At 42.2% G+C, this 25,438-nt stretch overlaps 1 protein-coding gene across 1 annotated transcript in view; it reads left to right on the top strand.

Annotated features, from left to right (window-relative positions):
- The window catches only part of LOC135540228 (RING1 and YY1-binding protein-like), a 31,248-nt gene extending 9,889 nt beyond the window's left edge, over positions 1-21,359 (top strand). The window contains exons 3-5 of the mRNA XM_064966730.1: positions 16,697-17,515; positions 17,630-17,725; positions 18,060-21,359. Coding sequence (XP_064822802.1) covers positions 16,697-17,515; positions 17,630-17,725; positions 18,060-18,309 — 1,165 coding nt within the window. The 3' untranslated portion in view covers positions 18,310-21,359. The remainder of the gene's footprint in view (positions 1-16,696; positions 17,516-17,629; positions 17,726-18,059) is intronic.
- The last annotated feature ends 4,079 nt before the right edge of the window (positions 21,360-25,438 follow it).

The following is a 25,438-nucleotide window of genomic DNA, read 5'->3' as shown; positions in this document are numbered from 1 at the left end:
ATGCTATTATCTGAGCATAGCACCATAGTAAACAAAAGAGAGAACATTGCAACCCTGCAGGCGCGACACAACATGCAGAAATAAAAATATAAATCATGCCTTTGACGAGCTTCTTCTGTTGGCACTCCAACATGTCCCATAAATATCACAAATGGTCCTTTCGTTTGATTAATTCTGGCCATATATGTCCATTTATTTGGCGCGTTTAATCCAGAAAAACACCGGTTCCAACTTGCACAACATGACGACAAAGTATCTCAAAAGTTACCTGTAAACTTTGCCAAACATTTCAAACTACTTTTGTAATACAACTTTAGGGATTTTTAAAGTAAATTATCGATCAAATTGAAGATGTGATGATCTGTGTTCAATACAGGAAGAAAACAAACCCAAGCATGCTTTCTGGTCTTGCGCCTCTATCAAACAGAACACATGACGTGACACTCGTACAAGATGGCCATACTTCTTAATTACACAGGAATAACCTCAACCAATTTCTAAAGACTGTGAACATCCAGTGGAAGCGGTAGGAACTGCAAGCAAGTCCCTTAGAAATCTGGAATCCCCATGAAAAATCATTGAAAAGAGGGTGACCTTAACAAAAATGTATAATTATCTGAATGGTTTGTCCTCTGGGTATTGCCTGCTACATAAGTTCTGTTATACTCAAACAGTTTTAGAAATGAATAATATGCATATCTTCTGGGGATGAGTTGCATGCAGTTGAAATTGGGCTTCCACTAGATGTGAACCGTCTTTAGGAATTTGTTTGAGGATTCTGCTGTGAAGTGGGGGCTCATAAGGGCTGTTTGAGCCAGGTGTCTGGCAGATTGCCACAGGCTCTGAGGCGCGGTCACGAGAGAGTTAACTATCGTTCCATTGCTTTTCTACAGACATAGGAATTCTCCGGTTGGAACATTGACTTTTTGTGTTAAAAACATCCTTAAAGATTGATTCCATACATCGTTTGACATGTTTCTACGGACAGTAACTGAACTTTTTGACATTTCGTCTGCAACTAGGGAACACGCTTCATGACTTTGTATTTGTTTACCAAACGTGCTATCAAAAGTAGCTCTTTGGACATAAATGGACATATTTCGAACTAAATCAAACATTTTCATGTGGAACTGGGATTCCTTGGAGTGCATTCTGATGAAGATCAAAGGTATGTGAATATTTATGCTATTTCTGACTTCTGTTGACTACCCAATATGGCGGATATCTTTTTGACTGCTTTGTTGTCTGAAAGCTGTACTCAGATTATTGCATGGTTGGCTTTTTCCATAAAGTTTTTTTTTTAAATCTGACACAGCGGTTGCATTAAGGAGAAGTGTATCTATATTTCCCTGTCTAACAATTGTATTTTCATCGACATTTATAATGAGTATTACTGTCATGATGTGGCTCTCTGCATTATGACCGGATGTTTCTGGAACTAGTGAACGTAGTAACACGGCAATGTGTACTGAGATTTTTTTATACATAAATATGCGCTTCATCGAACAAAACATTCATGTATTGTGTAACATGAAGTCCTATGAGTGTCATCTGACGAAGATCATCAAAGGTTAGTGATTCATTTTATCTCTTTGTGCTTTTTGTGACTCCTCTCTTTTGCTGGAAAAATGGCAGAATTTTTCTGTGACTTGGTGGTGACCTAACATAATCGTTTGTGGTGCTTTCGCTGTAAAGCCTATTTGAAATCGGACACTTTGGTGGGATGTCTATAGTTTTTTTGTGTCTTTTCCCGCAGCATTGTCCCAGCTATATCCGCGGCAGTCTGTCCTAGCCACTCGGCAGCGCACCAATAAGACACTTCTAGCCCCTTCTTATTAAAGTGGTATCTGTTGCTTATGTGTATCAAATACTTGTTCTCGTGTGTGTGTGTAGATCGCCAGTGTATCAAATAGACAGACAGACTATTTTTGCAGGTTTTCCTACTTACAAATCATGTTGAGGTCTAATTTTTATCATAGGTACACTTCGACTGTGAGAGATGGAATCTAAAACAAAAATCCATAAAATCACATTGTATGATTTTTAAGTAATTAATTTGCATTTTATTGCATGGCATAAGTATTTGATACATCAGAAAAGTAGAATGTAATATTTGGTACAGAAACCTTTGTTTGCAATTACAGAGATCATACATTTCCTGTAGTTCTTGACCAGGTTTTGCCACACTGCAGCAGAGATTTTGGCCCACTCCTCCATACAGACCTTCTTCAGGTTTCGGGGATGTCGCTGGGCAATACAGACTACAGCTCCCTCCAAAGATTTTCTATTGGGTTCAGGTCTGGAGACAGGCTAGGCCACTCCAGGGCCTTGAGATGCTTCTTACGGAGCCACTCCTTAGTTGCCCTGGCTGTGTGTTTCGGGTTGTTGTCATGCTGCAAGACCCAGCCACGACCCATCTTCAATGCTCTTACTGAGGGAAGGAGGTTGTTGGCCAAGATCTCGTGGTACATGGCCCCATCCATCCTCCCCTCAATACGGTGCAGTCGTCCTGTCCCCTTTTGCAGAAAAGCATCCCCAAAGAATGATGTTTCCACCTCCATTCTTCACAGTTGGGATGGTGTTCTTGGGGTTGTACTCATCCTTCTTCCTTCAAACACGGTGAATGGAGTTTAGACCAAAAAGCTCTATTTTTGTCTCATCAGACCACATTACCTTCTCCCATTCCTCCTCTGGCTCATCCAGATGTTCATTGGCAAACTTCAGACGGGCCTGGACATGCGCTGGCTTGAGCAGGGGGACCTTGTGTGCACTGCAGGATTTTAATCCATGACGGCGTAGTGTGTTACTAATGGTTTTCTTTGAGACTGTGGTCCCAGCTCTCTTCAGGTCATTGACCAGGTCCTGCTGTGTAGTTCTGGGCTGATCCAGCTCTCTGGTCTTGGCCATTGTGGAGAGGTGTCTGTCTGTGTGGGTCTGTCTGTCTCTGTCTGTCATCTTAATTCTAGCAAAATAAATTCCCCTGGCTTATTTTTCAAACTGGCATGTTGTTTCTAAATGTCTGCGCAAGAGTGAAGGTTTTGAGATAGTACTTTGCACATAACACACTGGCTGAGGAAAGGCACAACTCCCAATATAAGTGAACCCCAAATAAATGTAGTTATCATATTTGCTCCTCTTCGATGGTCCAACTTCCCTGTCTGTTATTCAGTGCTTTCCCGGGTAAGGGGGAAGTAGCTCTTCAGCTGCATCAGATTCATAACTGTCACTGTCCATGCTAGCTGGGCTAACAAATGTAGAATTACTGATGCCAGCATTGGATGTGCTCGTGGAAGCAGAACAGCTTGTCGTCGACAGGTGCAGGCGTAGTACCGCTAGTAGTTGCAGTACTACCAGTAGAGCTGGTATGTGTCTGGACACGAGACTTACTTTTTAAAACCATTTTCGAGCAAACGGAATGAGCAGCAGCTACGTTTGTACCGTTGGCGAAATTCCCGCAAGTGTGTAACGGTTAATGTGATTGGATGTTAATTATTTGCCTAGGGTACTTGTATTTGACATTGCGTTATTTCGCTGAACACTAGATGGTTTAATTTGATTTTTGGCAGTGAAACTAAGCTACTCAGGCGAGAGAATAAAGGAAAAAAACTCACCCAAATGTATAGCCCCTTTGGAAGACACATGGACTGTTTTTAAATACATTATCTTTATTTTACTTTTAAATGTGAAATCACATTTTTATTTCCCGTACCCCCAGTTTGGGAATACCTGTACTACATATTTGATAAGTTGTTTACCCCAACTACACTACTTTTAATACGCATCAGCGGGGATTAACGTCATTGGGATAGGGGGCAGCATTTTCACTTTTGGATGAAAAGCGTGCCCAGAGTAAATGCATATTATTAGTAGTTTTGGATAGAAAACACTCTGAAGTTTCTAAAACTTTTGAAACAATTACTGCTTCGCTTACAAGCCAGTGAATTCTATGAGTGACAGCTGGATGAGTCTACAGACGTGGCGGGTTTGGGTACAGCTCCTGGTATATGTCCGTTTACGTTTATGGGGGGTAAATTAAGGAAGACCTCCTCTTTTGGAAACCGGGACGACATGAGAGGATATTTACTGGACAGCTTTGTGACATCAAATCGACTTTGGTTGTCAAGATGTGTTGTTCTCTGTTAGAGGTCGACCGATTATGATTTTTCAACGCCGATACCGATTTATTGGAGGACCAAAAAAGCCGATACCAATAATCACAATTACAACAATACTGAATTAACACTTATTTTAACTTTAATATAAAACATCAATGAAATCAATTTAGCCTCAATTAAATAATGAAACGTTCAATTTGGTTTAAATATTTCCAAAACAAAGTGTTGGGGAAGAAAGTCATTTGCCATGTAAAAAAGCTAACGTTTAAGTTCCTTGCTCAAAACAAGAGAACATATGGAAGTTGGTGGTTCCTTTTAACATGAGACTTCAATATGCCAAGGTAAGAGGTTTTAGGTTGTCGTTAATATAATATTTATAGGACTATTTCTCTCTATACCATCTATTTCATATACCTTTGACTATTGGATGTTCTTATATGCACTTTAGTATTGCCAGTGTAACAGTATAGCTTCCGTCCCTCTCCTCGCCCCTACCTGGGCTCGAACCAGGAACACATCGACAACCGCCACATTCGAAGCATCGTTATCCATCGCTCCACAAAAGCCGCGGCCCTTGCAGCGCAGGGGGAATAACTAGTCCAAATCTAAAAGCGAGTAACGTTTGAAACAGTATTAGCGCACACCCAGCTAACTAGCTAGCCATTTCACATTGGTTACACCAGCCATTAGGCTGATAGGCTTGAAGTCATAAACAGCGTTGTGCTTGCGAAGAGCTGCTGGCAAAACGCACGAAAGTGCTGTTTGAATGAATGATTACGGGCCTGCTGCTGCTCAGTCAGACTGCTCTATCAAATCAGACTTAATAATAACTTAACACACAGAAATACGAGCCTTTGGTCATTAATATGGTCGAATCCAGAAACTATCCTTTCGAAAACAAAACGTTTATTATTTCAGTGAAATAAGGAACCGTTCGGTATTCTATCTAACAGGTGGCATCCCTAAGTCTAAATAGTCTTGTTACATTGCACAACCTTCAATGTATGTCATAATACGTAAAATTCTGGCAAATTAGTTCGCAATGAGCCAGGCTGCCCAAACTGTTGCATATATCCTGACTCTGCGTGCAATGAACACAAGAGAAATGACAATTTCACCTGGTTAATATTGCCTGCTGAACTGGATTAGTAGATATAACTAGTGATTATGATTGTTTTTTTATAAGATAAGTTTAATGCTAGCTAGCATTTTACCTTTGCTTCTACTGCATTCACGTCACAGGCAGGCTACTCGTGGAGTGCAATGGTTAGAGCGTTGGACTAGTTAACTGTGCGGTTGCAAGATTGGAACCCCTGAGCTGACAAGGTGAAAATCTGTCGTTCTGCCCCTGAACAAGGCATTTAACCCACAGTTCCTAGGCTGTCATGTCTAGTTAAATAGAGGTGTAAAAAAAGCGTTTTATTTTTATTTAATATAATCGGAAATCGGCCCCCCACAATAGTGATCGGCCGTAATTAATTGGCCATTCCGATTAATCGGTTTACCTCTAGTATCTGTACGGATAGCGCAAAAGCCACGACAGGGAGACATAGCGGAGTGGTAACGCGCATGCAAGCAGTTGCTCCCCACGCCACTTGGGTACACTGCAGGATCCACCAAGAGGCTCTTGCTGCCAAGGGGAATGCCTGACAGATTGAAATATGATTTGGAAACTACAGTGAAAATGGGTAACTTTGTTAAAGCAAGGTTGCTAAACTCTTGTGTATTTTCTGTATTATGCAATGAAATGGGCAGCGACCATGTAAAGCTTTTACAACATACAGAAAGAAGTGCGCTGTTATCAAGGGGCAAAGTATTACCACGTTTTTTTAAATTGAGAGATGAGCTTAAAGTTTTCTTAACTGACCATAATTGTCACTTGAATAATGCGTTTCTCACACGACTGGGTGATGTTTTTTCTCGCCTGAATGATCTGAATCGAGGATTACAGGGACTCTCCGCAACTATATTCAATGTGCGGGGCAAAATTGAGGCTATGATTTAGAAGTTGGGGCTCTCCTCTGTTTGCATTAACAAGGACAACACATAGGTATTTCCATCATTGTATGATTTTTGTGTGTGCAAAGGAACTCAAGCTTTCGGACAATTTCAAATGTAATATAGCGAATCACCTGAATGAGTTGGGTGCGCAATTACACAAGTACTTTCCTGAAACGGGTGACACAAGCAACTGGATTCGTTATCCCTTTCATGCCCTGCCTCCAGTCCTTTTACCGACATCTGAACAAGAAAGCCTCACCGAAATTGCAATAAGTGGTTCTGTGAAAATTTAATTGAATCAGAAGCCACTACCAGACTTCTGGATAGGGCTGCACTCAGAGTTTCTTGCCTTGGCAAATCGTGCTGTTAAGACACTGATGCCCTTTGCAACCATGTACTTATGTGAGAGTGGATTCTTGGCCCTCACTAGCATAAACTATATACATGCACGGACTGTGTGTGGAATATGATTTAAGGCTGAGACTCTCCAATGCATCCCAACATTGCATGAGTTATGTGCATCCTTTCAAGCACACCCTTATTTAAACTCACACTCATTCTTATGTTTTAATAAATGTATAGTGTGTGTGTGTGTGTGTGGAAGGCTTACAATGATGGCAAGAAAACATTTTGAGAGTGCGCTGACCCTGGTGCTAGAGGGGGTACGCAGCTGGAGGTTGAATATTTGAAGGGGTACGGGACTATAAAAAGTTTGGGGACCACTGATGTAGTACAGTAAAATTATGCACAAAGTAGCCTACACAATTCTAAAGCAAGTGAAATGTGTTCACATGCGCGGGGCAAATACAGTCTAGTTTCAGCGGAATATCATCTGCACGCTGCAAGATTGTGCAGCTCTCAAATAGTTTTAGCATGGAGCAGCTCACAGAATGGCATCAGTAGCCGGAAGGAAAAACTTCATCTCATATCTACCAGTAATGCTAAGGCAACAATGGGTGTGCAAACAAGATATTGGACATTTTTTAGTCTGAAGTGTTGGTTAGTAGGTTAGTAGGTTGGGCAATTGTCATCATGCGCTGTTTGCTTCAGGGGCATAGACATAGATGGGCCTGGGTGGCCGTCATTGTAAATAAGAATTTGTACTTAACTGCTTAGTTAAATTAAAGTTTAAAAAAAACAACAACAAAAAAACACTAGGGAGCCAGGACCTGACATGCCCAACCAATCAGATTGATGTGGTTTAAGCATTGTTGTGGACTTAGGCTATCAATTTGCCTTTTTTCAAAAAATAAATTGCTTTTAGAGTTAGAAAAACTCATAAGCCCTAGGAAACATGATTTTTCACACAGGGTGCCTTTCCTTTGCTGGGTGGGCAGTTTGGGAACTTTTAGGCAAAGTTAGAGTATACACCACTGCATCGAGCCTGATGGGAAGACCGCAATCACATACAGCATGATGTTAAAGGATAACAATCCATAAACTCTGACATCATAATAAGCCAGTAGGTCCCAATCATAAGAATACAAAAACTCAAATCAATCAAATATATTTCTAAAGCCCATTTTACATCAGCAGATGTTAGTGCTTATACAGAAACTCATTCTAAAACGGCAAACAATGCAGAAGCACAACCATTAAGCACTTCCCAATCGAAATGTACTATGACTTCCCATTGGACAAAGCATGTAATGTTTAGCAAAGTTGCCTAAAGTTTTTAAAGTGGAGCTGACAACGCTTTGAACTATTTTGCCGATATGGAACAGTTAAAAATATATAATTCCCAGTTTATGCTACAAACCAACTTTATAAGAGGTTTTAAAAATAGGTTTTATTTGACTTAATGTTCCATGACTTTCACTAAGGCATTGTTGGCAGAATAGATGGATGCACTTCAATGCATGATTAATCTAATTCACCAATACCTTTCTTGGTAGTCCAAAAAATATTGCTATCAGATTGTAAATCACAGCTGGCCTGGTACATTGTTTGCTGCTTCTATTCGGGATGCACTGTTTCAGTTTCAATGACACTCTTCTGGACAAAAACGGACGAATGTAACTTATGCTGGGAATATGAATTTAATCATAAATAGATACGCTAGCCTGTTAGCAGTGTTATGTGGCAAGTTAAAAACACAGTGCCTAACATTAGCTAGCTAGGCCTATTGTTCTCCGCTATACTTGGATTAGTAATAATTTGTGGAGTATCTTTTTTCCCTCAGCATGCATTTTTTTCCACTGAATGTCAACAAAAATCTATGTTTGAAAATATGAACACAGAAATACTTGACATTTTGAACTCATTATGGTGATGATTTGACAATTACAACCATGGTCTTGAATTGGAGTTGCATTTTTCTGGTCTCGGCCATGACTCGGTCTCAATTTGCTTCGGCCTTGGTCTCGAAAAAAATATAAGCCGACTAAATTATAATTTATCCTCTGGCTGTCATATTCAGATGTAGCCAGCACCTGAAACCAATCACTCTGCTGCTAGAATGTGATGCCTTGCGGATTGATCAGTTTTCCTTATGACTGTGCTGTGTTTATGCTGCAGGTTGAGCTGTTCCAGGGAGAATCAATCAGGGCCTTTTTAACTTGATTAATGGTTGGTATCAGGGACCCGTGCCGTTTGGCTGTCTGTGGTTTTGGGGATAGGACGTTCCCTGTGGCTTGTTGCTTGCCACTTTATTCCAGACATGTTTAAAAGGTAGGAATTTTTGCTTAGTGCTGTTGTGCATAAAGCTGGTGATTCTTGTGTTCCAAACCAAATGATTGGTATTGTGTTAACTCCGCTGTTAGATATGTAACCTGTTGATGTGTCATATCGACGTTGTGATGTTTGTGAGTCTGAAGTTTCTAAAACTGTTTGAATGATGTCTGTGAGTATAACAGAACTCATATGGCAGCCAAAAACCTGAGAAAAATCCACAGGTAGTGGGAAATCTGTGTAAATGGGGCCATCTTGCACTTCCTAAGGCTTCCACTAGATGTCAAGTCTTTCGAACGTTGTTTCAGGCTTCTACTGTGAAGTAGGGGCGAATGAGAGCTGATTGAGCCAGGTGTCTGGCAGAGTGCCACAGTCTCTGAGGTGTGGTCACGAGAGTTAGCTCTCGTTCCATTGCTTTTCTGCAGACAATGGAATTCTCCGGTTTGAACATTATTGAACATTTATGATAAAAACATCCTAAAGATTGATTCTGTACTTAGTTATATAACTTTTTGAACTTTTCGTCCGACGTTCGGCTGGACCTGAAGGATCGTTTGGATTTGCTATTTGGACATAAACGAACGAATCAAACATTTATCTTTGAACTGGGAGTCCTGGGAGTGCATTCTGATGATCATCAAAGGTAAGTGAATATTTATAATGCTATTTCTGACTGTTGACTACACAATATGGGGGATATCTTTTTGGCTGTTTTGTTGTTTGAACGCTGTATTCAAATTATTGCATGGTTTGCTTTTTCTGTAAAGTTTTTTTTTTAAATCTGACACAGCGGTTGCATTAAGGGGAAGTATATCTCTAATTCCATGTACAACATTTGTATTTTCATCAACATCCTTTTGGCTGGAAAAATGGCTGTGTTTTTCTGTGAGTTGGTGGTGACCTAACATAATCGTTTGTGGTGCTTTCGCTGTAAATCATTTTTGAAACCACACTGTGGCTGAATTAATGAGAATTTTATCTTTTTAAAATGGTGTAAAATGCTTGTATGCTTGAGGAATTTTAATTATGAGATTTTGGTTGTTTTGAATTTGGCACCCTGCACTTTCACTGGCTGTTGGCGAGGTGGGACGCTACCGTCCCACATCCCAGACAGGTTCAAATGATGCAATAAGGTCATTATAATCTCTGGATTTTACTACTGTCACATTAACACATTGTCAGGGATAATGGAATTACATGAGTGGGACATGCTAGCACGGACTCCATTTGTATATCCTATCCCCGCCACACCACCAGCCCCACTCGCTCAGAGGTACTGCTTTAGCTTATCCAGCATTATCAGCATCTGCACTAAACTTTAAGCATGAGTGGGTAGGTCCTAGTCTTAATGTGTTAATTGGCAGATTTAAAAGTACTTAATTACTTCATGGGATTTGAGAGAATGTGATGCACTATGGGATGCACTGGCTATACAGTGCATTTGGAAAGTATTCAGACCCCTTGACTTTCCCACAATTTGTTACATTACAATCTTATTCTAAAATAAAAATGTACCTTATTTACGTATGTATTCAGACCCTTTGCTATGAGACTTGAAATTGAGCTCAGGCGCATCCTGTTTCCTTTGATCATCCGTGATGTAACTGCAGCTTCATTGGAGTCCACCTGTGGTAAATTCAATTGATTGAATATGATTTGGAAAGGCACACCTGTATATATAATTTTCAAAAGTTGACAGTGCATGTCAGAGCAAAAACCAAGCCATGAGGTCGAAACATTTCTGCAGAATTGAAGGTACACAAGAACACAGTGGCCTCCATTCTTAAACTGAAGAAGTTTGGAACCACCAAGACTCTTCTGCCAAGCCATACTCATCAATGGAGGGAGGGGGTCTTGGTCGGGGATGTGACCAAGAACCTGATGGTCACTCTGACAGAGCTCCAGAGTTCCTCTGTGGAGATGGGAGAACCTTCCATCTCTGTAGCACTCCACCAATCAGAACTGTATGGTAGTGGCCAGACAGAAGCCACTCCTCAGTAAAAGGCACATCACAGCCCACTTGGAGTTGCTAAAAGACAATGACCCTAAGTACACAGCCGAGACATTGCAGGAGTGGCATCGGGGCACGTCTCAGAAGTTTCCTTGAGTGGCCCTGCCAGAGCCCGGACTTTAACCCAATCAAACATTTCTGGGGAGACCTGAAAAATAGCTGTACAGCAACACTCCCCATCCAACCTGATAGAGCTTGAGAGGATCTGCAGCGAAGAATGGGAGAAACTCCCCCAATACAAGTGTGCCAAGCTTTGTAGCGTGATACCCAAGACTCGAGGCTGTAATCACTGGCAAATTTGCTTCAACAAAGTCCTCAGTAAATGGTCTGAATACTTGTCATTTATTTTTATAAACATTTGTAAAAAATGTCTAAACCCGTTTTTGGTTTGTCATTATGGGCTATTGTGTGTGTGTGTGTGTGGATTGATAAGAAAAAAACAATGAATTTAATCAATTGTAGAATAAGGATGCAACGTAACAATATGTGGAAAAAGTCAAGGAGTCTGAATACTTTCCGAATGCACTGTATACATTATTAGGAGAGTGTGTGTTTCCAGGCTGTGGGAAGGAGGGGGGTGAGTTCTGCTGGGTGTGATGGATGGCGGCGGGGGGGACATGTGTTCACTCAGCCAAGAGTCTCCTGGGGGATGACAGAATGGAGCACATCATTACCCAGGAAGGGAAGCGCTGGGCAGGCCCTTACACATGCTGCTTACCACCACAACTATCTCTCTGGATCACAACTCAGTGGGTGTCAGTCACTTAACACGAGACAGGGGAGAGGAACAGCTCAGGAGTAGTCATTTAGGAAATATATTGGATTGTGTTTATTCAGTCAAGAATGACATTGAATAGGTCACATGTCAATTTGTGTGTAGAATAATTAGTTATTAGGAGACTATAGCAGTGTTATTTCCATGAAAGCAAATTTGTAGTGTTTGTCTAGGCATTAAGCAGTGTTGGGTTTCTGTAATTGCATGCTTTGTTTTTGTTTTGGTCCTGTTGTTTAGTCTACTACATGAAACACTATAAGATACAACATGCTTCCTGAGCAGTGTTGCTTGATAACTTGTTGAACTAATTTGAATCAGGCCAACCAAGGACGGCAGCAGCAGGGTTACTGGGTCCAGCAGACTCTGGCAGACAGAGACAGACATAGAGGAGAGAGGAACTTGAGGTGAGAGCAACTGAATGAGGAATACCAATGGACGGAAGAGTGAAACGCAGTGAGTGAAATTGCACCGAAAAGGTATAGCAGGGAAGAAATGGATGCATATGGAAAAATGGGATTGAAGAGGAAGTAGGTGATACCATAGAGGTAAAGAGAAGGAGAGAAAAGGATACCACAGAGGGGGAGAGAGAGTGATAAACAGGAATGCGCTATGGAGCCGCTGATGAAGGGAGCGCATACATGCCTAGTGCTTTCACGACTGGCTGTCAATCACCCTGATGAGGCAGTTTGTAGCCTGAAGGTCAGACATGGGAGGGAATGTCTATCAGTGGGAGGTCAGACACATGAATACATTCTTCATTGAAAAATTGCATAATTTTTTCCTTAAATAAATGATATTTATGGATCTCTCTCACCCCCCCCCCCCCCTCTTGTCAACTGTTCCGAATAGTGTTGTCTCCCCACATCACCGTGGGAACTAAAATGTCACGCTCAGATGCCTTGTTGTGCTCTTCTGAGGGAACATAATGGAGGGCTGTGTTTGTGGAGGAGGAGGGGTTTCTGCTGGGGCCCACTTTGTACACTGAGTACCTGGGGCATGGGGGACACGCGGAGGCAGGCATCCCCCTTGGGGGGGGGGGGGGAGCAGTATCCTGTGTCTGGAGGGGATGGATTAATGTTTAATAATGTCCTTGACTCTAGCAGGCAGGCAGTGCTGCAGCCGGGAGCTTCTCTCCACTCCAGGTGCTTTCTGAATACTCGTACACAGTATAGTACTGTACTGTATTCATCACCGGCTGGAGCCAACAGGCACAGTTCGCAGACTGGTTTATGGGAGCTAGGTCCCACAGCTTGTTTAACATATTACGGCCAGCTTTGCTTCTCCACTCCGCTCTACCAGTCCATCTCTGTGCTGAGGGGTTACTTACTCATAGTGATCAAGGCACCGACTGCAGCAGCTTGTGAACGTTGGTGCGGAACAAAATGTTGATGCTCTGTTGCCATGGTGTAGAGAAGTGTTCTGATCAAACAGAAGCCCAATGGATCATACCATGTTGAATCTGAAGCCTGCGCACGATGTGGCTGTGACAGTAGACAATCCGGTCATGATTAGGTCTACACTGAGGAAGGAAACGCAACCTTTTTATACCAAGAGAAGTCAACTTGCAGATGTAACGCTCTTGACTAAGAAAAAGGCTATTACATAGCCTGACATTAAAAGAAAATGAGTAGTTTTCGATTCTGATGTCTTACTGTCTGACTGCAGTTGGTAGAGGAAACATTTTTGTCTGTCTCCTCCCTCTTTGAGCTGCCACTGCTGCATGCTCCTGGTCTATTACTGGCTGGGAGTTATTGCCTGTCCTCCGCACAGCACTCGAAATAAAGAGCTGTGTTAATGAGGGCTTTCCTGTGGTCATCTGTTTCTGTCAATCTGTCACAAACTGTTCAACCGTATATTATTTGTCTCTATCTTCCACTCTCTATGTGCTCTTTCGGTAGGAGGCTAATATTGACATGCAGGACTAGTTCCTGTGAAGTCCAGAACTCTTATGATTGGGACAATATAGTGGGTGTGGCTGGCAGTGTAACCATAGTTCTCAGTCCACCTGGACTTAGTGTTTTGTGCTGATGACAGTCATTCCATTGGCTCGTGCTGAGTTAGACTCCACACCACTGTATCAAGAAGAATTGAAGTGTCAGTCAGAGAGGCGACGATGTCAATCATTATCTATGGAGGTGTGAAAAGGAGGAAGGTTTTTGATCTAGGCTTATCTGGTGTTTCCCAGTGAGAAGTGGCTTGGTACAGACTCCTTGGTTATGATGTCCTGCATATTTAAATGTATTAGTCACACTCCAGTCTCCTTTTCACCTCATTTATCACCCGTTTTACTTAACATAGGCACTTCTTAAAAGGTGCTCAAGGTGTCCTCATAATATGACACAAGTGGGGGGTTTTATCTCTTGTGTGCTCTTGTTCCCGCAAGCAAGGGGGGAAGCTGATGACATCAGAGGGAACCATCAGACCAAATCCTTGAATGGACTACACCATGAAGTTTCAACTGGTTTAAAAAAAAAAAAAATTTGTCTGTAGATTTATTTATATGTGCGATATTGTTTTTCAACGGGAAGAGTAAATATAGCTGGAGTGCGTATTTAAATCTGTTGGCGAGTGTGGCCGGCCCATGATCTGGATCCAGCAAGCAGTGTTAATGGGACACAGTGGTGGTGTTCAGAGCAGCGGTGACATAACTGGTAAATAAATAATATACTGTACAGTAACAGCACCACGGGGCAGGCCAACTGGGAGCTGCGCTCCTATCATGCCAGCAACAACTCCATGGCTGAGTTACAGCTGGCACTAAATCATAGCTTAACTATTGGGGCTGTTTCTACTGCTTCTCTCTGAGCCGAGCTCTGCTGCTGCCTCTGACACACATCTCTGGGACTGGGGTGACGGGCCGAGAAGGCGTGAGATTATCAATCAATCACACTCACTTTCTACCTCCAGCTCTCTGCTAAAAGCTTACCCTGCCACAGGAAATTATTTCTGAGCCCGTCGGACACGGGAACCTGAGAACATGTTTACGAGTGTTTGGGCTACATGCATCCTGCCAAATCCTGTGATTGATCAGTGACACTTCATGGGGTTACTACTGCAGTTAGAGAGACAAATTGTTTTGTGTGTTTGAGTGCGTGTTGCAAAGTGACCTGTGCTAGTCAGACAGTAAAAGCGAGGCTCCTCGGGGCAGGGGGATTGAAATTGATATGAAGTTGCTCTAACCTTATCATGTCACTAGGTTGCTATGAGTGTCTTATCATCCAGATGTTGCTGAACGTGAGCATGTCGATCCCTCTCCTCTCTTCTCTGGTGTGTGACATGCATTGACTCTGCTGATGGAGTGAGTAGGCTAGCTACATGTTGTAGTTCCAGAGCTGTTGCAGCTGTGGTGGGTGGTGCCACTGGGCCCTGCTCATCAGCATTCATCACAGTCTGCATGTTTTGGAGCGTGTCACGTGCGCTACGTCATGACGCCTTAAGCGATTGATTGCCTTTTTATTGGCTGGAGGGATAGAGGGTGGGTTCTCTGTCTGTTGCAGAACGGGGATAGATAGATAGTTTGTGGGGATATGGTGGGAACACGGGGAATTAGAAATATGTGAGATGATATCTGGGACGTGCGATCTCGGAGTTAAACCACTCCAGCAGCCTTGTGAAAACCACTCTTCTCTCAACAGACCTCTTCAGCCATGCATCATTAACAATGTACCCAACCAAATTGGACAGAAAAAGAACTGTCTCAAACCTGAGGGCCATATTGTCTAAAATATGTCTTAGCCAGCGCCAGCTGTAACAGCCACACTCAGTTATCAGGTTTCTGCTCATGTTTTACCTTTTTAAATGTAACCTTTATTTAACTAGGCAAGTCGGCTAAGAACAAATTTTTATTTACAATGACGGCCTAGGAACAGTGGGTTAGGTGCAGAAGGACAGATTTTTACCTTGCCGGCTTGGGGAGTCGATCTAGCAACCTTTCCGGTTACTGGCCCAACGCTTTAACCACTAGGCTACCTCCCGTCCCTGAACCCGATCCACTTAAAGATACGACAGAGAGAGCCTCAGTCAGTACCTCATCTGTATTGCAGTCAACAGGTAGGCTACATTTTCTATGAGCCAGACAGAGCTTGTTTATCAGTTCAGTCTGAGGCTTAGAGAGAAGCATCAGAAATTATGGAAGTCCCCATCTGTCCTCAGACCTGCAGAGTTCTTTTAATCATGACACCCTGAACAGCTAGACAATAAGGAGGACTTCCTGCCAATGCATTAGATGAGATGGGGAGGCTATACCATCTTTGCCATGGGTGGATGTGCCTCCCGAGTAACTGGCAAACCATGCACCATTCTGGGGTGGGTGGGTCGGTGCATACGTGTCTGGTTTACGCTGGTATTTCTCACGGAGCTGTGATTCTCTGGCCTGTCGAGAGTCAGGTCTTTGGAGCCTGTCTGTCGCTCTCTGGTCTTCTGTCTCTTCCCCCTGAGACCCTGCTCTGATTTTAAGTAGGGACTTAAAATATGCTGTTCTTACAGTTGACTCGTGTTTTAGGAGAATAAACCGTTTTTCATGAAACACCCGTTGTAACCTCTCCGGTGGAAGAGTGATGAGCTTCCACTGAGCCTTTCATCCTAGAGCTTTGTATTCATCCACGGAGACACTAATTGTCTCCCTCTCTGATTTAGGATGCATTTGCCTGCTGAATGTGAATGGTTGGGCTCAAAAATAATAGGCTAGGTGTGTGTGAGAGAGACCACAGAGAGCAACAATGACTTCATTCTGCTTGCTCTGGTTGGCGCGCCAGCTTGAGTGAGTGGCTGCACGTCCCTGTGGATCCCAGTCTGACAAATGGGGCCAACGCTGCAGTAATCAGATTAGAGGACGTAAATGACGGGCTGCAAATGTCCCACCTTGTGATCCCCCACATTCATTTTATTACAGCACTGAGCTAATGAGATTACCCTTCAACCAGACTAGCCGACCAAGAGCTGTCACTTACACCCACCCAGCCAGCCAGCCTGTGGCTCAATCCAGCCAACTCCTTATAAGATGATGCAGTGTGTGTTGCTATGTGGTCAGGCAGGGGCTGTCATCATGTCAGCCCTGGCCCCGTGTGAGCCCAGCCTAGAGACGCTGCTGCCCGCTAATCCCTGTTTGTTCCCTGTTTTCTACAGGAAACCCAGGATCAACTCCCAGCTGGTGGCCCAGCAGGTGGCTCAGCAGTACGCCACGCCTCCCCCACCCAAGAAGGAGAGGAAGGAGAGGCCTGAGAGGGAGCACGACCCAGACGGGGAGCTGGTGGATGTGGAGGGGGAGCACCATGAGGGAGTGCGCCCGGAGAGAGTGAGGCCAGATGAAGGAGAATCTCCCCTGGATAACGGCAGGAAGGAGACACCAGACAATGACAAAGCAGAGAAAGTGAAAGAGGTAAAAGCGGAGGAGGAGGAGGAGAAAGAGGAGGAGGTGAAAGAGGATGAGAAAGAGGAGAAAGAGATCAGCCCAACCAGGCCCATCACCAAGAGACCCAGCCTCAAGGAGATCAGCCCAACCAGGCCCATCATCAAGAGACCCAGCCTCAAGGAGATCAGCCCAACCAGGCCCATCACCAAGAGACCCAGCCTCAAGGAGATCAGCCCAACCAGGCCCATCACCAAGAGACCCAGCCTCAAGGAGATCAGCCCAACCAGGCCCATCACCAAGAAACCCAGCCTCAAGGAGATCAGCCCAACTAGGCCCATCACCAAGAAACACAGTCTCAAGGAGATCAGCCCAACCAGGCCCATCACCAAGAAACACAGCCTAAAGGAGATCAACCCAACCATGCCCATCACCAAGAAACCCAGCCTCAAAGAGATCAGCCCAACTAGGCCCATCACCAAGAAACCTAATAACAAAGAAATCAGCCTAGCCAGGCCCATCCTCAAGAAACCCAACATCAAAGAGATCAGCCTAGCCAGGCCCATCACCAAGAAAACCAGCATCAAAAAGATCAGGTCAGTGTATAGTTAAAGAAATAACATGTCTGTACAGAGGCAAGTGTTTGTTTAAGCATCATCTCTCTATAGACATGAACTTTACTAATATAACTCATGTGTTTGCCTGTGCAGACCCAAGACAGACATTCACCAGAGTCCACCTAGTGATAAACACAGTGTACAATCTGGGAAGTCAACAACCAAGACCAACAACTCTCACATCTCCAGGTTGGTCATTCTTCTCTCTGCTACTAGTACTGACAATATCTTGCCGTTGGACATTGTGAAAACCTGTCATGGCATTTAAATTGACACTCGTTCAAGCTATTCTTAAAGGCCACTTGGAAAAAATCTAGTTATTCATAAATTATATTTGTATGTTCTACATCCACTCTCACTTTCTCCCTCTTACTTTTGGTTGATCTTGTTATTGCTCACGTTGTTGTTGGAATGAGCAGTTGGCTCTAATCACCCACACTGGGCTGGCCACATCAATGGTTGTATCTTAGTAAGGCATTTTTATCAATGTAGTTCTAACCCTGTGTTTTCCCCTGCTGACTAGGCCCAAACTTAAGAATATTGACCGGAGCACCGCCCAGCAGCTAGCGATAACGGTGGGAAACGTGACGGTCATCATAACAGACTTTAAGGAGAAGACCCGTTCCTCCTCCACATCCTCGTCCACCGTGACATCCAGCGCAGGCTCTGAGCAGCAGCATCAGAGCTCCGGCTCCGAGAGCATGGACAAGAGCTCGACTCGCACCTCCACTCCCAAAGGAGAGCTCTCTGTGGGGCAAGATGAGTCCTTCTGAGCCCTCCAGTCCAGGTGCTCTGAGAGGACTCTGTGGATGGGATCCCTTAGGGGGAGATATTTCACCTTCCTACTGCTGCCCTACCCCCTGCACCCATCTCCATTCCATCACCATCCCTGGATGCTGAGAGAGCTCGCTGATTGGTGCGGCCCCAGCGCGTGCCTGATGGTTAACGTCTAACCATGGGTACACGTTGTGCATGGCCCATGCGGGAGAGTGGGGCTGACAGGAATAATGTATTGTTTTATATTTGTATGTGGATATGTGGCTGATTCAACATTTTTGTTTTTGTATAAAGAAATTATCTGCACAATAACCACCATTTTAACAACTCTGAAATATTATTACCCTTATTTATTACTTGTTTCACCTGTATACTTTTAGACTTTTTTTGTTGAGGCTTTGCTTTGTAGTGCTACCTATCGCTTCCTTTTGACACTAGTTTTGATGGTTGTACTGGTAGGATAGGACAAGGCTTGATACACCCACACAATGGTGCTAGATAGAGACAGACTGTGAAACAGTTTCCAACGTGGGACGGTCGTTCACACAATACAACAAAGTGCTAATAACCCAGAAATGTTCTCTTTCTCTTGTCTACTCTTTCACTCTCCTACAGTGAGAGTGTGGACCTCTGTGTAGTCTGGTCTTTCAGGTTGATATGTAGAGGTCTATGTGCAGCATAAAAAGGTTACCTGTTTGATTTGAAAATCCTACGATGTAAACTCAACACACCCAAACCTTTTCTTCAAGCTTTCTTTGGCTATGATTTATTTTGATATAGAATTGATGGCCTGTCTTTAACTGTATGGTGTAGGCGATAGTGAAAAACACTAAAGTTGTTGGATGTTTTGCATTCCGTCGCTTCAATATTGGTTAGCCATTTGAGGGATGGAGTGGGACCCTCTGCTTTGAGACAGGTTTATTTCTGTAGGGACTGAAGGAAAGTTTAGATCCACCTGTTAAGACCAGAGTTTGAACTGTAATATAGTGATTCCCTCTACGGTTTATAATATCCAGCTGACGCTAAGGGACTTCAGCTTGTAATAAGTCCTAGCTAACGTTTAGCCTACTAATCTTCTTTTCAAATTCTGTTTACAAAGTTGTAATTTTCCAGTCCGTTTTGTGCAAATGCCTGGACAGATTGAGAATTGATTTGAGTGACTTATTCTGATAAGATATATTTAAGACTCCCAATATGTAGGCAAATGAAGGCAGAAACATTGCAAGTAGATATAATAGAATATTGCATTTTGTTTTGAATTTTCAAAGCAGTTACAGCTTACCTAAATAACCAATTAAATGGTTCTAATTCTCCTTTAGACAAATCTAGACAAACACAATTTCCTCTTAACTGTAATAAATTGTATAAAGAATAAATGTGTATATGATATCTTAGTTTTATTTATTGAAGGACCAAAGGAATTTCATAATGACATGATACATAGACAAATAAATAACAATTTGAGATGCAATTATAAAATGTGTGAAATGAAATACATTTTAAATAAAGACTAATATAATCCATTTTAATGGTGTAATTATTTTCCACTTTTTTAACAACTCAACTTTTACATAAACCTGAGGATCAGCAAAACTTGACATGTTTTCTGAGCTGTATTGAACACCTAACCATTATTTCAATCACAAGTGTCTACTCGGAGAACATAAGTTAGTTGCTCTGCTCAGTGAACACTAGACTGGAGGCAATGAGAACCAGTCATTAAGCAATGAGCTGTATTGAACTCTGCAGTGTTTCCAGAAGTTCTTGGAGCCATGGAAAACCCTGTTATCTGAGGCTCTGCTCTGCTCCACTGTCCTCTGTATAGTATCTGCCCCTGCAGAGAACCAATTGGCCTTAGCAGGCCAGTTTAATCTCTCCCTACAGACCTCTGAAGCAGGTCAGGCAAGTTGGGCATGCCCTTCTAATTTACTATGACCATGAGTCTATAGGGCAAGTGTTGAGGTAAAGGCCTTACTGTCTATTTTCAGTTGTAGAGAATATAATCATATTTGTGTAGTGTGAATAAGCAATGTTTGTTGTCCAATAAGCATACGTTGTAACTTCAGACTCTTCCATGAGTTTCATTTTGCTGTTCAGCCGTATGATTATATGTAATGTATTTAAACTACATTTTTTGCAAATATATGGAGTCTCTAGACTGAATGAGGGAGGATATGCAAAATGCAATGTGAACAGGATTATTGAGGTGTCTGGCTGAGATATAAAGAAAATTATGTTATCAATCATTTTTAATGAGAATATTAACTCTTTGCTTTGTAATGCAATCTAGAAGAAATTGGCCTAAAAAGCTATCTTTCACATGCCTTACCCGTAACCATATTCACTTGACTGACTTCTGTGACATTATATAATTGATTAATTGTATGTTAAATTATTGAAAAATGGGCATTTTGTCAACTTTGCTTGTATGTATAATTTAAAATTGTGCAAGAGCCATCGTGAGAATAATGGCATTGAAGCTGAACAGTTTTCTTTGTTTCTTTTACGCGCAAGCAGTTATGTTCTTGTGTGCGACCAGTAACCTTAATTTACTGTGTAAAGATGGTTACATTTTTTAGCTTTGTTTGTCAGAGACCCAAATATAGAATGCTTGTTTACTGACTATATAACATTAATCTTGTGAATTTCCAATTTAAATGTATTATACAAGCTCTTTTCATTTTCCTCTATTACAATGTCTTGTACAATGCTTTTAAAGTTAATGCTCAGTAAAAGTATGTAGGGTCAGTATATTTATACATTTTTTGCTTTCTGTTTCCTTTCTTACTACTAGCTGATGTGTCATTGGTCACCCTGTGAGATGGTGCCATTACTTCCATAATGTGGAAATGTATGGAGTGAATTTCACAGGATCACCGCTTCTTGTCTACTAGCTTATACAATGTTGAATAATACATGTTACCTGGCATGTGCACGACATTATGCTTATTGGCTACCTTATAATTTCCTCTGCTTCAAATAGAAATGTCTATTTATGCATTTTAAGTGTAGTTTTTCACAAATAAAATTGTTAAAGTTGTCTATTCCTTGGGTGTTTTTGTAAAATGTTTCTTCCTCAGATTGAGCAAGGTGACCTGAGCTGTAGCTTCCATGTTTTATCAGTCATATCTGGCTGCATTCACAGATCAGCCGTCAAGACCGTCTCCCGCACTGTCACTGATTGAGATGTCTAAGTGTATGAGGATGGAGGGAGGTGACAGTGAGGCTGTTTGAGGGGGACAGTGCAGTGACACGAGACATGGTGATCCTTACACGTAGACGGTCCCAGGAAAGTCTGCTAGGGAGCACCTTCCTCCCTAGAGGCTGTTTCGCAGAGCAGCAGGTCAGTGAAGCTCTTTCAGACAGTGGGATGAGGCTGAGCTCAGAGCAGAAGTAGCAGCCCTCTGCTGTCTGTCATAACCTGGATGACAATATGTTACGAATTTGCAAAACGTGTTAGGAATTCTAACGTTAGCTACCTGGTTAACCATAGCTAGGGTAGTGGTTAGGGGAAGGGTTAGCTAAAAGGGTTAAGTTTAGGCAAGGGTTAGGATTAGGTTTAGCTAACATGCTAAGTAGTTGCAAAATACCTAAAAATAAGTAAGTAGTTGAAAAGTTACTCATTAGCTGAAATGCTAAAGTTGTCCTTGACGAGATTCAAACTTGCAACCTTTTGGTTGCTAGACATTCATGTTATATGCCCAACCATCCACTGACCAACCAACCTACTGTAGTTTTTGCCTTAAGTAGCCATCTGTCTTATGTAACCATACCAACCATAACATATCATACAAATTTGAATGTCCCGGATTTACGTTTACTATGTTATGTCTACTCTGAGACCAGGCTTCTCAACTAAGTATAAAGAGCAACTAAGTAGAATTTTACACATAAATCATAAAACCTTGCTGCCCTTTCTCCTATTCCACCTGTTGTGGCTCTAGTCTCAGATTGTGCAGTAGCTCTTGTTGTTCAGTACAGTCCTTGTAAATACTTTGGGCTATCCAGTGACAGGGTTTGGGCTTCCCTGCTACTTACTCCACTCTGCCTGTCTTCCAGACTCTCCCCTAAAGAGAGAGACTCTCTTCAGAAGGGCTTCTGCTACACTCAGGTCCCAACAGATGGCTCTCTTCCCCTGGAGAACCTCTCCTCCAGCCAAGACTTCACTGGGCTGCACTGCACTGTGAATTCATCCATATGGTGAGGAAGGGGAGAACATCTGCAGATAAGAGAGCAGCTTTTATGCGCAGAAGAAATCATGAGACCAAATGCTGAACAATTTGTTTAACAGAAAGAAAATGTGCCTGATGTTTCTCCAATTCCAAATATTTTGATGGCACAGTAATGGCTAATTTGTCATGTAGAGATTAGGCAGAAAATATGTTGTATTTTAATGATTCTCAAGACATAAAGTGTAGTCTGTTTAGCGTGTTAGCTAAACGGGGGATCCAGAGCTTTGGTAGAACACCAGTTTGATTAAGTGGGTATGAGACAAAGTATTGTCCATGATCTGCAAAATGTGATAGCACTAATCTGCTTCCAAGCATAATCAGTGGTAGACTCGTCTTAAAGCAAGGCCATGGGCAGATTGGCTGTCTGGCAATTCTGGCAAATGCTAGAATGGCCGGACCATCTTTTAGTAGGGTGGGCTGGTCAAAATGTACCTAAAAAATGAGATGTAAAAAACGATAATTGACACAGCTGGCGGCCCATGAGCCTGTTTTTTCTAAGTACTTTTGTGCTATTTCTCTATTGTCATAATAACCTATATTAAGTACATGGCTGACCAGTAGGCAACGGCCGGCCTTCCGCCAAGATCGCCTGGCCCAGTATTCTGATTGGCTGAGTTAAAGTGGTGCAAATTCACATTCAAAGTCAAACGCATATCATCAAAGAGAGTGAAACCTGCTCTGACTGTCAGTCGCTTAGTCAAAATTTTAAAAAATTGTGTTGCCAAAAAAGTTGGAGATACCAAAGAACATCTCTTGAGGCAGACACTGCTAAATGTGTGAAATTAACCAACTTATTTGCTAAAAGTTCTGATTCTGCTGGTCCGAGTACTGTGTCTGTGTCTGTGAGAAATAATAGATCATCTGCTGTGATGCAGTCAAAGTAGGAAGAAAACAGACAAAGACACACTCACGCACACTGACACAGATCATGTAGCGTACTACTGCCAGTTAGGCCTAATATTTTGGCTGTATATGCTAATTAGGGAAGTGGCATTCGGGGGAACATTGCAATATAGCTTAACAAGTCTTTTGATTGGCTTTTATAACACATAGGTAAGACAATAGTATCTACTATACATCTTTCCAGTGATTTTTACCAAACACAAGTCATCATGTATTACAATCAGTGACGAAAAGTACTTAAGTAAAAATACTTTAAAGAACTACTTAAGTATCTGTACTTTACTTTACTATTTATATTTTTTGACAACTTTTCCTTTAATTCCACTGCATTCCTAAAGAAAATAATGTACTTGTTACACCATACATTTTCCCTGACACCCAAAAGTACCTTTTACATTTCAAATGCTTAGTAGGACAAGAAAATCATTCCATAATGTAAGGAATGTGAAATTATTTATACTTTTACTTTTACAACTGAAGTATATTTTAGCAATTACATTTACTTTAGATACTTAAGTATATTTAAAATCAAATACTTTTAGACTTTTACTCAAGTAGTATTTTACTGGGTGACTTTCATTTTTCTTGGAGTCATTTTTTATTAAGGTATCTTCAGTTTTTTTAATCAAGTAAGATGTTTGGGTACTTTCCCAGCACTGATTACAATAAAGGTCAATTTGGGGACTGTGTATTTTCATTGTTTTATCAATATTTATTAGCTTTTGTATCTCAGTCTCTTCAGCTCAGCAAGTGAGTTTATGAGCTGTAGTAACTCTAGTGTCGGATTACATTACATAGCCACTAAACTGAAGGCTGGAAAGTCCCGCCTATCTCCCGCTTATTTCATTCGCTGGAAGGCCCGTCAAAGCTTTTTAGATTAACATAGAATGTTGTATATTGAATTCAATAGAAGAAAACAGAGAGGGAAAGAGAGAAATGACCCATTCCCATAAAGTAGCTGTGGTGAATGAATAAACACATATATTAGACAAAGAAGAAAATCACTATAAATGCCTTATAGATGACCATTGGCTTACTGTATATAATACCTTATAACAGCCTAAATACATATTTCAAATAGTGCATTTCAAGTGTTCCCTCCTGCCCACTTTAGATCCCTCAACTTAACCAAGACTAAGGAGATGATTGTGGACTACAGGAAAAGGAAAAGGAGGACCGAGCACGCCCCCACTCTCATCGACGGGGCTGTAGTGGAGCAGGTTGAGAGCTTCAAGTTCCTTGGTGTCCACATCAACAACAAACTAGAATGGTCCAAACACACCAAGACAGTCGTGAAGAGGGCACGACAAATCCAATTCCCCCTCAGGAAACTAAAATGATTTGATATGGGTCCTGAGATTCTCAAAGGTTCTACAGCTGCAACATCGAGAGCATCCTGACTGGTTGCATCACTGCCTGGTATGACAATTGCTCGGCCTCCGACCGCAAGGCACCACTACAGAGGGTAGTGTGTACGGCCCAGTACATCACTGGGGCTAAGCTGCCTGCCATCCAGGACCTCTACACCAGGCGGTGTCAGAGGAAGGCCATAAAAATTGTCAAAGACCCCAGCCACCCCAGTCATAGACTGTTCTCTCTACTACCGCATGGCAAGCTGTACCAGAGTGCCAAGTCTAGGACAAAAGGGCTTCTCAATTGTTTATGAATTGTATATGAATTGTGTCCTTCCACCCACTACCCGCCAACCCCTCTTTTACGCTACCGCTACTCTCTGTTCATCATATATGCATAGTCACTTTAACCATATCTACATGTACACACTACCTCAATCAGCCTGACTAAACGGTGTCTGTATGTTGCCTCGCTACTTTTATAGCCTCGCTGCTGTATATAGCCTCACTACTGTATATAGCCTCGCTACTGTATATAGCCTCGCTACTGGTTTTTTTCACTGTCTTTTTACTGTTGTTTTTATTTCTTTACTTAGCTGTTGTTCACATAATACCTTTTTGCCCTATTGGTTGGAGCC

Source organism: Oncorhynchus masou, chromosome 5 (genome assembly GCF_036934945.1).
Source record: "Oncorhynchus masou masou isolate Uvic2021 chromosome 5, UVic_Omas_1.1, whole genome shotgun sequence".
In the NCBI taxonomy this organism is placed as follows: Eukaryota; Metazoa; Chordata; class Actinopteri; order Salmoniformes; family Salmonidae; genus Oncorhynchus; species Oncorhynchus masou.
This window is presented reverse-complemented; position numbering and strand designations above follow the sequence as displayed.